At 45.4% G+C, this 15242-nt stretch overlaps 1 protein-coding gene and 1 long non-coding RNA gene across 3 annotated transcripts in view; both read right to left on the reverse strand.

Moving 5' to 3' along the window:
* Positions 1–907: 907 nt before the first annotated feature.
* BDH1 (3-hydroxybutyrate dehydrogenase 1) overlaps positions 908–15242 on the reverse strand; it is a 14645-nt gene continuing 310 nt past the window's right edge. Inside the window, exons 2-7 of the mRNA XM_035334286.1 lie at positions 14088–14216; positions 11860–11932; positions 10393–10503; positions 5470–5611; positions 3769–3921; positions 908–2806 (exon numbers count right to left, since the gene is read on the reverse strand). Coding sequence (XP_035190177.1) covers positions 2337–2806; positions 3769–3921; positions 5470–5611; positions 10393–10503; positions 11860–11932; positions 14088–14170 — 1032 coding nt within the window. The 5' untranslated portion in view covers positions 14171–14216 and the 3' untranslated portion in view covers positions 908–2336. The remainder of the gene's footprint in view (positions 2807–3768; positions 3922–5469; positions 5612–10392; positions 10504–11859; positions 11933–14087; positions 14217–15242) is intronic.
* LOC118171300 lies at positions 5623–8738 on the reverse strand. 2 transcript variants are annotated; one of them, XR_004753146.1, is made up of 3 exons: positions 7517–8738; positions 6540–7477; positions 5623–6002 (listed from the first exon to the last, which is right to left on the reverse strand). It is a non-coding gene; the product is annotated as an uncharacterized LOC118171300 (long non-coding RNA). The 2 variants fall into 2 exon arrangements; XR_004753145.1 differs by having other exon boundaries at positions 6536–7477.

Genomic DNA, 15242 nt, shown 5'->3' on the forward strand with positions numbered 1-15242 from the left:
AGATATTTTTAGGTTAAGAGAGTCTTACCACAGAAAGCACTGGTGACAATCTGCTCATCTCCCAGGGAGCTTAGGCAGATAGATTTCAACCACTACTGCATGGATAGCAGTGATGCAAGATGGCCAGTGGCTTTCTGATGGCCTTGGTTCAATCATTTATGCAGTGAACCATTCATTTCCCATTTGATTTGATATGCAAAGAGATGGCAGCAGATCTCTACCATGTCTCTACAAAGGAAGAAGAGGAGGGATGCGTTCCCCAGCACCAATGTGGTCTCAATCCAGCGTGCTCTGAAGGTCCCTCTCCTACTTTAAGTGAAACTGGCCAAACGCCTCTTCCTCTAGCACTGGTGTGATGGAGCTGACTGCCAAGCGCAAAGGCACCTCCAGGTTGTCCAAGGGTTGCTGCATGGTGAGATACTGTGTCAGTGCCTCTGCTTGGCAAGAAAGATGTGGGAAAAGAGAGAGCAGATCTCAGAGAAGCACCTCCAGCTGGCAAGTCTCTCCCAGAGTTTTATTTTGTCAGTGACCTGCTGTATGCCTGCCCTGCTGAATCACTGCTACCCCCCTCCACTCTCTGTAGCTCAGATTCTCTTCCCACTCCATGGGAGTGATCCATAACACTCCTTGGTAATCTGTGTGAATCTGGTACAGGCTTAAGAGCTGTGATCACATAGTCCAGGGGTTTGACATACTTGTCATGAGAGGCAGGATACATCCAGTGCTCATACTAAAGTCTTGCACAAATGTGGACGTGTAGGAGTCTAGACTGCAAATATGCCTCTGAATTAAGTTTGTATGTATAAAAACAAGCATGAACATCACCAAATTAAAAAAAAAAAAAAAAAAAAAAAAGTACATGAGCTTTTCACCTTAAATGTTAAAAAACAGAGAGGGAGCTTCTGAATTTTACCATTCATGTATACATTTATTAAGCCAAAGGAGTTTGATCACGTCATGGTATGTTACTACAGCACGAGATCCCTTCTCTTCAACTTTGCTAACAATGGTTATTTTAATTACTTCTTTTTTTCCTTTTGAGCTTAAACAAATTAACTCTTTCAACATTTTCCCAAGAAAGGCTCTTTTGTGGTCCTGTCCTTTCCTTTCTCCTGTCATTTCCTCTTTCCTTTCCTTTTCTTTTTCCTTTCCTTTTCTTTTTCCTTTCTTTTCCTTATTTTCTTACAGTACAAAACAAATGTTTCACAGACATGTAAACATCACCATCATGGAAATTAAACTGCATCTAAAGTTAACTTTATTGTGTTATGGACGTTTTGTTAGATTTATATCCTGTTAGATGTACTTCGGCTCAGTGACTCCTCCAATGGAGTTATTAACGGCACCTGCACTGCAGTAGTGCCTGGAGGCCGTGGCGAGGGTTAAGGCCCTTCTGTGCGTGGTGCTGTACAAATACTTCAGCGTAACAAACACTGAGGTCCCTGGTAAGAATGGCATTCACTGATCTGATTCACTATAACCCTTTTTGCTTCCCTCTGGTCAGTGGTGACCCTAACAGATTATAGGAGCTGAAGGGAAACTCTAGGAGTTTCAACTACTACTGAAGAAAAGAGCAATGTTACTAGGGGTCAATCCTGATGCCTGCAGCCCTGTGAGTAAAGCTTCTCACGCTCATGGGAATGCTCATACGATTAAGAAACTCCTGTGGGAAACGTCTGCTGGCTTGAGTCCTTGGATAACTGAACTCCAAGAAAGCACGTGAAAAAAGCAGACTGGTTCCTTTTCTCTAGTAAGTCTCAGTATAATTCTAAGGGAAAAAGGGACAGGGTCGGTTGCTTGGTTTCAGCATTTTGAATGTCTTGAGTTCTGATCCCCAAATTAAAGAAGTCTCTGCTTTGCCTTGGGTTACTGTAATCAGGCCTGGAAAGTCTGTTGGACACTCTCAGTCATCAGGAGGCAGTGGCTTGCCACTACAGCTTGGAGGGCCTCTGTTATACGGTGTGAAGGCTGCGTCCTAGGCAGGAATTCTGAAAATTGTGTGCGGTCAACAGCAGAAATTATTTTGAAACCACTTCAGAGCAATTGCAATTTAAATAACGATTTTAACTTGACATTTGAGGTGAAAAAAAAAAGAAGGATTACATGAAATAAATAGCAAAGAAACAACGTCCCTGCACAAACATAATGTATTCCTGCCTATGAAGCACCCTTTGCAAGTTATTGCCCTTTAGGTTATGACAGATGTTTAGATGAACCCTTTAGAGCTAAAATACAGTACTCTGAAATGAGGTTAGAAAAATTTAAAAAATGGGAACTGTGTACAATGCTCTCTTCAAAACAAACTTCCCACTGGGGTAGCCTAGGAGTGCGAGGCCTCAATAGACATAGAGCCGATCTGAGATGGCTGCAGGCATGTGTGTCATGATCTGCATGCGCAGCCACCAGTAGTAATCCATGGGGTGGTAGCGGGTGTAGGGGGTCGTGGAGGTGAGCGCGTGGGCAACGCTCTCAATGACCGGCGAGGTGTCTGTCGAGCCACTGTTGCAGTACGTCTCCATCTTGCTGACCTGCTCGTCGAAGTACTTCCTGCCGTAGTCTTTACGCACTATCTCAGGGAGCTCGTCCCACATTTTGTCGGCTATGGCTTTGATCCGCTCGGGGCTGTAGAGGTTGGTGGCAGCTATGAAGTTGCCAGGCTCCACGATGCTGACCATCACCCCCTGGGGCTGCATTTCGTACCGCAGGCAATCGGAGAAGGCTTCCACGCCAAACTTGGTGATGCAGTACGGCGAGCGGGCAGGACTGCCCATCCGACCCATCATGCTACTGATGTTCACTACACGACCTAGGTGGAGGCCAGGTAGAGCACAGCTGAGCTGAGATGCACAGAGCAGATACCTGACACAAATCACCCACAAGGTTTCTGAACGTGCATCCACCCCTCCCCGCACAGCCCTAAGAGCTGCCTTGCAGACCTGCTGGTGGCTCTATCTGAGCATTCCCGTCCTGTGCACCAGCCTTAGGGCAGGAGAACAAGCCCACTGCAGGGTGCTCCCTGGCTTGTTGTACCCCAGGGCACAGGCACGCGGTGGCTCACAAAGCGCCGTGCTGTGGGGAACACGGAAGAGGCTGGACAGAACCTGCATGGTGGGAAGCTGGATTGCTCAGCAGCAATCAGGAGTGAGCCCAGGCAAGAAGCAGCAAAGGAAACCTCTGGCACCAAGACTGAGCTTGTTCATTTGCAAGGCTAAGGCATGATATCCAGGAGCCCAGTGGTAGCTTATAGCATCTGCCTCCCAAACGGGCATAGCTTGCTCCTGTACCACAAATGGAAGAAGCAGTCTAAGTCCACTGCATCCTTCTCTACGTGACAGCTGGATTATGGCTTTGGGCACAGAGCTGGGTCTTTCCTCCTCTCTCATTTTGGCAGGGGAGAGTGGTGGTAGGAGACTGGATGCTGCAGACTAACCAGAGTCTACATTTCCTCTCAGTGCTCTATGCTGAGTTACATTAGAAAGAGCAACCTTGACCACAGATGCAGATACCTTCTCATGGCAGAGAAATGCTCCCTGGGCCACACATAGTAAAAAAATATTCTCCTTTAGTCAGGTAGTTGGCCCCAGTACAAGAACAATTTTGCATTTTTATGCTGAGGCCCATGTGTGCTCCAGTCTGTCTGTAAAAGTAGGAAGGTAGCCAGTGGTGCAGAGAGAAGTGTAGTAGACCTTTTGGTCTCTATCACAGTAAGACATGGGGCAGGGCAAGGGACCTGCTCCACCGAGTGAAAGTCAGGAGGAGATCACTCACCCTTTGACCTCCGGATGAGCGGGAGGAAAGCCTTGGTGGTTCGCACAGTGCCCCACAGGTTCACTTCAGCCACCTCCATGTAGGTGTCCATGCTGGTGAACTCTACTTCCCCAAACGTGGAGATCCCAGCGTTGTTAACCAGCCCCCAGAGCCCTACAAGATAAAATCAAACAGGAAGTTTTCCCTCTATGAGACTAATGAGATCAGCTTGGAAAAGGCCTGGTTAACAGATAGTTGAACCAGAAAGCTCTTCATTAAGACCTGTAATGATGACAACCAGATAGAAGAGAACCCAGAGCAAACCTTAGTCTCCTGAGCAAACATAACCACAATCAAAATCTGTTTGCACTGCCCAACACTGCAGCCACAAAGTATTGTATGTCTTCCAGTGAAATTCTCAAAGAGCAAACAGAGAATTTCAGCTTGTCTAAGCTGTTCTCCTTGATGTTCTCTTTTTATCCATCATGATTTTTAAAAGAAGCAAAATACACTCTCTAAGTGCAAATAATAAGAAGCAAAAGTAATTCTTTTGGTGTAAAATCTCTTGTGTCACCATAAGATTTAGAATGTCTGCAACAGTGTAAGGGGGATATGGAAATGGGTGAGCCTGCCATGGCCTCTCCCTTTTATTCTGCTCTAAGCAAGATATGAACAGAAGCTATCAACTCATTTGCCAATGAAAACAAAGTTTAGAAAGGAATTTGGAATAAAATGAACTCACTTCATGTATTTTCTAATTGCACAGGAAACAGACTGAGAAAGGTCTGGGTTGGCATCTCTCTGCTTTTTATAAAATCTTATTGTTAGCTGTTGACTGCCTGTGTTCAGATCTATGTTCTCAGAACAAGCCCAGAGAAAGCAACATCCTCTTGGCCTATGCTTGAGAATACAGGGCTGGAAAACTTTATTTCTAAAGAAGAAATGTATACATAAAAAATAAATATACAGAAAAGTAAAAGAAATAGGTTTCTGCAAAATCCAGAATAAAAAATTACTGGCTGTTCTGTTTGTGAACAACCTTCAGGTGCTGCAGTGGGACACTACTTAAGGAGAAAAATGTAGGTCACCAGAGGGTGGAAAGGCTTTGGGAATGCATGAACAACTGGAATTTTCATAGTACCAGAGCAGAATTTGCTGTCCTCACATCAGAACGAGGCAGGCATGCCAAGAAAGATAGGTACAATTACCCCTGGAACTACAAAATGTATAATATATGGTAATATTTACAATAGCCTTAATAATAGCTTCATAAGAAATCTTTTTGGTAACATCTCCATTTCCTTTGTTTTTTGGAAAGTACAGCGGAGACACTTTGGTTACTAATCCCTAATCTTTGGGCACTGGCGAGGTTTTAAGACATAAAGGGGGTCACGGTAAACCTCAGTTTACAGGAGTAAGGCACTCATCCCAGGGCCTTGAAGCACCACCCCAATTTCTGCTTATGTCCTTACGGGAGCTAGTGGAGAAAGAAGCAAAGTCCTTTTTTTATTGTTGTTTGTTTGCAGATGTTGTCTTAAGGTGCAAGTGGGAAGCTGCCTTTAAGCAGGCCATTTGCTCTGCACTGCTGCTCCTCAAAGCTTTTTGCCCTTCAGTGTATTGCTCAGCTTCTGAAGTGTGCCCCGAAGACGCTCCCGGTGCCCAGCTGAGGGAGCTCTTGTCACCTATCTTCGTGTGACCTTACAGACTGCTGGATGCACAGACCTTTCTCTGGGTCCTCCAGGCTGCTATTCACGTGCTCCACTGCTCGGTCCACTTCTTTGCTGTCACAGACATTGAGCTGGACAGTTCTCATTCGGTCACTCTTCATGTTGTCCAGATCCTTGGAGCCACCATCTCCCTTGTCCTAGAGGGGAAGAAAAAGCTGGTTTGAATCTGGCAAAGAAATGTGTGTGTAAGATCAAATGTGTATCAACCAACAAATCAAGCAAAGGAGAGTGCGCAGGGCAATCAGGACAGTCCTGCAGTTCAAAAGGGCACAGACGGGGCTGTTCCTGCAGAAGACCACCATTCCTTGAGCAGCTCCACCTGACCATCAGCACTGTCATCGAGTCTGCTGCTACAAACTGCTGCAACAACCAAGAAAGCAGATGGAGCTGGATCTGCCCAGCAAGGTAAGTGCTGCCCAGTACAAGCTCTGAGATCAAGCTACGATCCACTGCCACAGGTGCCACGGTTACTTTGGCCTGTGCACGGGGCACAACAAACAGTGTGGCGGTGGTAACAGTATAAAACAGCTCGTGAGTGGCTGCCCATGTACACTGCATGTGCTTCTCAGTCACATTGCCAGCCCTGGGAATGACAGCCTTGTAAGAGGGACTGCCTGCCCACTGCTCTCTCCCTTCAGCTGATCCGTGCACACAGCTTCTGCCACCTGGAAACACACCTACTGCCTGGAAACACACCTACTGCCTGGAAACACACCTACTGCCTCCGGCCAACTCCTGTTGAGCGCAGTTACCGGGTGGCTGGCCAGCTCGCCTGCTGGTAAGTTCCCAGGAGGCTTTTCCAGCATCTTGCTCTCTTCTCTCCTCTCTCCATGAGCTGTTTCTCACTCCTTTTTCCCCATCTCCACTCCTTTACCTCAGCTGAGAGCAGCAGTTTCCCCCAGTACACACATACCTACTCACAGTCCAGCCTTGTAACTGCACCTGACCCCTCAGGTACGTTTCCCATGGGCCAGATACTGCTAGCAACAAGGCTGCCGTGCCCAGAGCTACCTCCTGCGGTGGTCCTGCAGCCTAGCCTGGCTATGGTGCTAAGAAGACACATACACACAATATTGGTGTGAATTTGCAACTGTCCCTGAATTCTTCCAGACTGGCAACTTGCCCCCTCAGAGAGCCCACGTCAGGTAGCACAGTGCAGACACCACACTGCCCATACAAGAGTGGCCATCCACATTGCTCTGTCTCTGGGCCACCTTATCTTCCAAACCACCTTCTCCTGGATCCTCTTGTTCCTGGGCTTATCTGCTGGCCACACACACAGGTCCCTGAAGCTCACTGACTGGGGTACCTGGTGTCTCCTCTATCTTCTCCACCCTTCCTTATTCCAAAGCAGACTGTTAAGACTGGTTAGTGCTGGTCCTTAAGAGAAGGCATCTACTGCACTCTCCTCACACAGAAGCCTATCACATACAAGATGGAGCCATTGGAAGTCCCATGCATAGCTTTATGGTGTTTGGTTTTATGGTGAACAGAAACAGCTTCATGCTAAGTTTGTTGCTCCCTCAAACCCACTTTGGTGCTGAAGTCAGCATGTATGGCAAAGCACCAGAAAGCACACAAACGGCCCAAAAAGGGGAATAAGGAAAAAAGGGAATAAGTTGCCATAAGGGAATGTAAGCAAATGTAATCATACAAGTCCCTTGGAATCAGCAGATAGAGCTAAAAGGAGAATAGCAAAGCCAACGTGCTTCTTCCTCTAGTGCCAGGTCTGTGAGGTGCTACAAAGTCACCTGCCAGAGAAGAAAACTCCAGGAGCCACCACATGGGCACAAGGTGGAAAAAAACACATGGCTCGACATGTCAGAAGTTTTGGCAAAAGATGTGCAGCAGTGGACTTTTAAGTATCCAATTCTCCTTGCATGACCATGTCCATGAGCCACAGAAGCGCACCAGTGTCAGAGACCTCTTTAGCTTTGCTGGAAACTTCACAGCATCCTCTTCCTCCTCCCTCACAGAGCTGGCTCTGCAAGCCACCATCCCTCCTGCCTCCCCCCACCCACAGCCAGGTGCTTGGAGAGGACTCCCTAGGGCTGGGATCCTGACCCAAGAGTTAGACCCCAGGCATTCACCCAGTCCCACAGGGTCATCCCCTCAGCTCTTCACAAAGACAGAAGGGTGGTGTTCCAGTCAGGCACCCCGTGACTGTGTCACGTTCTCCTGGCATAGGGCACAGCCCATTGACCCCTGGGGCCCCCACAAAGCAGTGGAAGGGCCTCCTCATGTGTCCACAGACCCCATGGCAAGAGGACCCAGCTCTCATATTTAAGAAGCACACCACTGCCTCATCTTCCTCTTTCAACAGTCACTCTCATGGCCCTCAGCTTGTATCCCTATCACTGTGTCCTTGAAGTGGCATGTCACACACCCTGTGGCTCTGAGCACTCTTTTGGGCCCTCCAGGAACTTGCCTGCATGCTGGGCTGCTCAGATAACCTCTGCCTTCTCATTCCCCTGCAAGCTCCAAGAGGCCTGAGCACACACAGCAAAGCAAACAGAGATTCCACGACACTCCTGACAGCCATGACAAACACCACATATATCCACTGGTAACAGATACTGCTGGAAAAATACCTTCTTCATCTCATGTCAGCTGGCTCCTCCAGCTATTAACCAAAGAGAAAAATAAGACAGCTGCAGCATGATTGTTCATCGGATCCAGTCTACTACTGTCTTTTGGCAGTGAAGCATCAACACTCACTGATACATTTGTTGGTGAAAATGTTAGGAACAGTGTGAGATAGCACTTAGCACAGATACATCCTTGGGGTCCCCTTAGTCATGACTGAACACTTCTCAGGTCTCCTTCAGCAAAAAACAGCCAGGTGCTCAGGATCTGGCCACTCTAGGAAACCCTTCCTAATGAAGGGTCAGCACTGTACACATTTTTTATCTGCAAGGAGAGTGCACACCCTGGGGACATGATGGCTCCCCAAGTTGGAGTATGTTTCTGATGTGCAGCTGTGCTCTGAAAAGCAGTCACATGAAAATAACACTCAAGTTTCATACTCATTTCCTCTCAGTGAGGGCTAGGACAAATATATCCAGTTTACAAGCAAAATGTGATGCTTCTTACTTCCACCTCTAGTTCCATCTAGAACCTAAAAACACACTAGGCATTCTCTGTCCCTAAGATCAGCACCAACAGTAACACTGATCAGAATTTTCTTTATGTTTTGTCTGATGAAACCTATGGCATAAAGACAAAGTCAGCTCACTCTGCTGGCGTTTAGTTCCACAGGGCTAAGAACTTCCCCCCCCCCACCCCCCCATAAAAGATATGACCTGAAGACACAGAGTAGGCCAACCAGTTGACTAGGGAGCTTTGGCATTTTTATAGTATTTTTCTGATGACAGTTGCTGCCACCAGTCGTGCCATGGTCACACAGATTTTGTAACATGGAATGTGAATCCAGATAAAAAAATACAACATTTAATTATACAGAGATAAAGCAAAGATTTCTGCTGATTCTTGGAGAGGAAACAAATGTTGATTAAAGCTAAAAGGACTTCTGTCACATGCTTCGTTTCAGTTTATGCTGAAATTGTCAGAGTTCATGATTTTCCACTAACGTGCTTGCAGTAGCATGTGTATTGAAGACACCAAAATGGGAGGTTTCAGCAACAGTTAAACGCATACTCACTGAAAATCAGGTCTTTCTGGCAGCTCAGACTGAGGAAGTGAAATACAGAAGTAACCCTGTAGCTCTGAAATTTTGGACTACTGTCAACATATAGGCAGGCAGTTATTCTGAACAGTGGTTTCTAAGTCTCAGTGTTATCATCTCTTCTAATCTTGACTTTTAGTTACAAAAGCAGAGTAAAAATATCTGCCAAAAAAGCTGCTTTCTACCCTCCCTCTTCTCAACACCTTTGGAAAAGCAGCAGTTTATAGGAAGTATCTTGTTCTGCTGTGAAGCCTGTAGAGGGAGCCCGGGTTAAAAAATATAGCCTTGGCCCAAGGCTGAGACACCACAAGGGGACGGAGCTATCTGAACACAAGTTACTCATTTGAAAAAAATGTGGCAGAAAGAAACTAATCATTTAAGCAAAACTTTGTAGTAATTGAAAGACTAACATCAGAAAGGTTATTGATAACACTTAAAAAAAAAACACCTGACAAAGACTCTTTAAATAATATAACTATTCAAGACACATTTGTAGTGATAAGTGAGCTAAAAGATTTGGATCAAAGTAACTGACCCACCCCAGGATATCCTGAGGAGTAGGTTTGCTTCCGTCGGGAAATGGCCATGCTGCTGAAAATGTGCCAGTGTTTCATAAGGGAAGGCTAAAGCTCTCTCTTATTCACCATGATGAGGCATCTCTGACTGCTCTTAGAGAGTAAATCAACAACTGCACCACTAAGCTATTTGTGGCCTGAAGCTGCTCTCAGTTGCACTAGGGGGACTTTATCACCTTCACAGCGAGTTCAGTGTGCACCCTCAACGCATGCTAGAGCATAGCTGTATTCACATATATTGAAAGAAATCCTTATACCACATGCTATAAAATCACTGGTGGCTTGGTGGATGTCATAATTAATCAAAATAAGCTCTGAATAATTATGTATAAACTGAGTGCAGTTCCAAAGATCCAGACTCAACCTGGTCCTAAAATTACTTATGGATAACCCTATGAACTCAGGTGTGGGGTTCGAGTTGACTGGGTTTGGAACAGACCAGTGTTGTAATTCAAATAAGAACCTTTCTGTAGTCCTGGTTATGGTCTAGACCAGATAATGCTGTATGAAATTCAAGTACCTGTGCCTTTCCCTTTGGGCTGCCAACAACCCTCCCTCTCCTTGGCAAAATGCTCTGCAGAGTGGAGATGAAAGACTGGATTTGTTGTGTGTCTGTTCACGTGCCACAGATGAAGAACAAAGTTCTTGGTTTTCCTACCTTTTGCAGGCAGCCAGCGTAAACAATGAAGCCTTTGGCATGTAGGTGCTTGGCCAAGGCAAATCCGAACCCTGAGTCACAACCTGTTATAAGCACAGCTCTACTGCCGATCTGCAAAACAAAACAAAACAATGCGCTGGAATGGAGTACTGAAAATCAGTGACTTGCGGTACACAGAACAAAACCATGTCCTTGGCCAGGAGCGGTCTGTTCCAGAGACATTTTCTATGCTCATTGCCAGCTACTGCCACCCAGAGCCTCCTGAAGACAAGAAACAGGTTTTAGCACCTCCAGCAAACAACTTTCAAGGCAGAGACCAAAGCAAACTATCACTCTCTGGCAGTTCACATCCATCTTGAAATCTGAAAATATACCAGACAGTTCCCAAGAAATGCTTTTTCAATAGCAACCGTTCCTATTGTTCTGTGCCTTGCAGCCTGTAAGGTGTGGGGAAGATAGGTAGACTACAAAAAGGCAGTATGTTTACCTTACTGACTGCTCATTTATCTTTCTCCCTCCAATGTAAACCCTCTGGTGCTGCATTTTAAAAGCCAAGTAGAATCAAGGGGATTGCATACTTGAATTTAAGACCAGTTGGTCATTAGTCTTTTTTTTTTGTCTTCCGATTTTTCTAACTTATAATTTAAATAGAAGTACACCTCTTTCCTTTTCCAAACCCCTTGCTGTAGCCCAAAGAGAGGCCGCAGTTAAGCAGCATGTTGAGAACTGCACAGTGCATCAAACATCCTAGCAGCAGGTGCACACGCAGCAAGGTGCTGCTGCAGGTGGAATGAGGTAATAGCTGCTTGCAATTCACTCCAATTCATCTCTGTTAAAACTAGAAATCTGGCCTTCCACAGGATAGACAGGGACTGACCAGTACCACCTGGCAATGATGCAAGGGCTGCACCTGAATTCCTTTCAGACTCTGTCCTAGGCTTATGGAGCAAGATGTGCATGCTCTAGCCCTGCTACAATGCTAAGTTCTGTGCCACATGACAGATAACAGGGCAAAACACCCCCCTTCCTTTTGTTTGGCACTGTTTCTGGCAAGCTACTGCCTTCAAGGAAAGGGCTATTAAAGAAGGGGGTCACTCTCCAGAATGTGAGGACACACCAATTTATTTACATTACTTTATACAACCATACTCTGGAAAGAGGGCTTTATTAAGACCCTGTCATACAAATACCCTCCACTCTAAGGTGGAAGATTTCATCTGCTGAGTGAATTCCAAAAATAGAAAAAAAAACACTAGTGTGATTGTTTATTTCCATTCTTAGTAGCATGTACCGTGTTGCGTCAATGGAAGCTCTGTGCTAGGAAAGAATGCGGAGTATGTTGAAGAGGTCCAGCTCGGAGTCTTTCGGGCGAATAGGAAAGAAGAATTTGGTCACCAGGCTTCAGGGAGTTTAAAGCTCCAGCTCAGTAGAACTGGTTCCCAATCTGGAAACCACAATCACACTCACCTGATCAACTTCACTTGCATAAGAGCGGCTACCGCATGAGGACAAGAGAGGGAAGCAAAATCTTTTCACAGGCCTGTTAAAAAAATACAGAACAATCAGGCACGGAATATCTTGTCCATACCCTGGTGCTGCAGCATTACACATGAAAAAGAATGTGGCGTTACCTTTGTACATGGTGCAGACTGTCACTTGAGAAAACAGAATCTGGACATTTCTTCCTCTGCAATGTCTATGCATTATATACTCTTAGATCTTATGTCTCCTCTTTGCTACTGCTTAAACTAAGAGATACTAGGTCTTTGAGCAGTATCTGCCATGCAGATCTGAAGCTCCTCTGCACATCACGTCTGACTGAAGTAAATAAAGCATATTCACAAATACAGACCAGAGCAAAGCAACAGTGCCTTGCACGTGAGTGAGTATATATTTATAAAAGCTACGCAACCAGTAGCATCACATTGTCTTAGGTCTTACTGTTATTCATCAAAACCAGGCCTAGACAACACATCAGACTGACTCAGCACTCCATCCTTGCCAGCCACCTCTCTGGACTATATCAGCTATTTCGTATTTCAATTTGGGCCCTGACATTGCCCCCTGCCTTCTGGCTTTCTCCTAGACATGCTGCGTTTCAGCTGCTCTCCAGTTCCTCAACATCTATCTTTCAGCAGAGCTTATCTTCCAGGCTGCTCTTCTAAGTGAATTTGCTTAATCACCCACAGTTATCTCCTGCTCAGACATCACAGGCCCTCCTAGGGTGACCTGTGCAACACTGAACAGCAATCTGCAGACACTGGCCTCTGAGCTGCATTTTCTGCTAACAGGGCTAAAGACAGGGTCTAACAGTGCAACAGCTTTGAAGCAGGTGGGAAGGGAGCTGACCTACATACAGGTCATGGTGAACACTCACCTTCCTGCAATGGTTTGGCTCTTTTCCTAACCTTCAATGTCACAAGCTCAATCAACTCTTGAAACAGCAATGGCCAATTTAATTGCTGCAAAGGTCAGACCCCAGACCCAAACTGTCTGTTAACATTACTGACCGGAATCCTGGCTTGGAACTTTTGTCTCAACACTAAGCTTCTCTGTATTTTTCAAAGTGCCCAGAAATGTTCATAACGTTTCTTCTAGTTGCATGAAGTTAATTTTTGTTTTTCAATGTCACATCTGGTCCTGTTATTTCACTGCAGCACAGTGAACAATTGATTTGCTGCACTCTATTCACAGTAACCCGTAGTGAATAACTGGTTCGTGTTCTTCCTACCTTGACTCTAAGGCAAGGGCATTAAAATAGATGCCAGCTGCTGATCAGCAGGAATGTCATCAGAGGAAACAGCTAAGAAGCATAGGTGATGCTAGCCCTCAAGTACACTAATGTACCATGAGCCATTTTTGTCATTCTGCATGACTGAATTCTAGAGACCACAACTGAGGCTTTTAAAATGCACAGATGGTCCACAAATTAAATCTGTCCTTGTTACCACACATTTGCTTTTGTTCAGTTACACTAATAAAAGCAGTTCTCAGCTTGAAGAGTCAAGTACACAAATATTACCTCAGTGCATTAAGATACTGGTATCATGGTCAACACCATCTTTCAGACAAACAGTTGCATTTCCATTTCAGATTTAGCAGTGTATGGGTAGTTCAAAAAATACAAAAGTTTGTACCAAGCCCTGAGTACAAGAAGCACAAAGTGAAAAAAAAAAGTATTTTCTGAACTTAATAAAACATTAACTTGAATATTTAAGGCCACAGCAGATAGATTCCTGCTTGTGCAGCTTGAGTCTGTTGTGGAGTAGATAGCAGATAAAAGGGTCAATCTGTTTGCATAGGAAATCTCTAATTGCTTTCCTATCTTTGCTCGATACAGCTCTGTCACAGAAGCCATCCATGGCAGTGATGGTGTCACACACCACTATCAATAGCAGTGCAACAACAGCGGAAATGGCAATTCTTGCTTAGTCCAATAAGCTGCTTGTTTACAATTAGTGATACACACACCATTGTTTGGGAACCTTGCTTTAAAGCAAACCCAGTGAAAGTAATCCATTTGCTCTGAATTTTAACTAGTAGGGTTCCCATTATACACATTTTTTTTCAGAGCCAGGAATTTAAATTAAATAGACAATTTTCTGCCTATTCATGTTCAGGAAAAAAAAAAAAAAAAAAAATCCTCATTACCCAACCCATGTCCCTTTCCATGTCTTCTTTACCAAGTTACTTACCTGAAGCCATTCCCTGGGTCCTTGAAGTTCAGTTTTTTTACAGAGGTATTCAGGAGAGGTCGGGACAGCTTGGTTGCCAACATGCTTCCAATTAAGACACTCTAGCAACAGGACTGTTCTTCCTTAGATCTGCAAGACAAGATAGCACCTCAGCTTTGGTTGCTCAATTATTTTGTAAGTCATGCTGACTCCAAGTCTTCCAAAGAGAAAAATAAGTCCAAAGAACTCATCTTTCCCCGGGCAGGCCCTCACACCAAGATAAACGGCTCAACCTTCAGCCACCTCGAGCTGCCTTTAAATAAGGAAAAAGATTACACGTAAACTGACGAGCAGGAAGTCATTTCAAGAAAACGTCCATGTCTCTTTGTTTAATGTATCCTAAACTATATGATCAGAAACAGCTAAAAAATGAGTTATTTACTCATGCAATATGTTATTTCAAGTGAGAAATATAAGATCATTTTCAACTAAAACAGAAGTTCAAGCCACGGCTGACACTATGCTACGTGTTCCCAAAGCAATCCCTGGGCTTTATGGCTCATACAGCCACGTGCTTAAAAATAAGTTTCTTTGTAATTAATTAGCTGCTGATACCGGACGATGCACATGGAATGAGTGAAAGTTACCAGGGGAAGAAAATGGCTCAAGAGCTGGAGTGAAGCACAGAAAGTCGATTTCAATCGTATCCCCTTTGGATAAACCAGATCCAGCGCACACTACGCAAACACACACACACACACACAAACCACCTCCCCAGCCTAAAGCACAGCCTCCTCCATTACAGCTGAAAAATGCTGCCTAGTTTTGGGGTCTTATTTATGTCTCTGCTGAACTCTGTGCTACTGCCGTAGCTTCGGGGCCTGCAGAGAAACAGGCCTAAACGAAAAAAAAAAACCGTCAAATTCCCAAGAAAAGAGCTGTTGTTGGACAGCAGGCTAGGAAAAGAAAGATCTAGAAAACTCGATGAAGGCATATTCGCGGCGCTGCGCTGCGAGATGCCGGGGGTCCGGCTGGCCCCTAGCCCCCGCTGCTGCCCGCCCCGGAGCTCGGCCAGCTGCGGAGGGGCCCCGGGCGCTCCCAGCCGGACCCTGGCAGGCTGCGGGTGAAGGCAGCCCGGGGGGTGAGGGACGATGTCGGCCAGTGGCGATATCGGCA

Source organism: Oxyura jamaicensis, chromosome 9, assembly GCF_011077185.1.
Source record: "Oxyura jamaicensis isolate SHBP4307 breed ruddy duck chromosome 9, BPBGC_Ojam_1.0, whole genome shotgun sequence".
NCBI lineage: Eukaryota > Metazoa > Chordata > Aves > Anseriformes > Anatidae > Oxyura > Oxyura jamaicensis.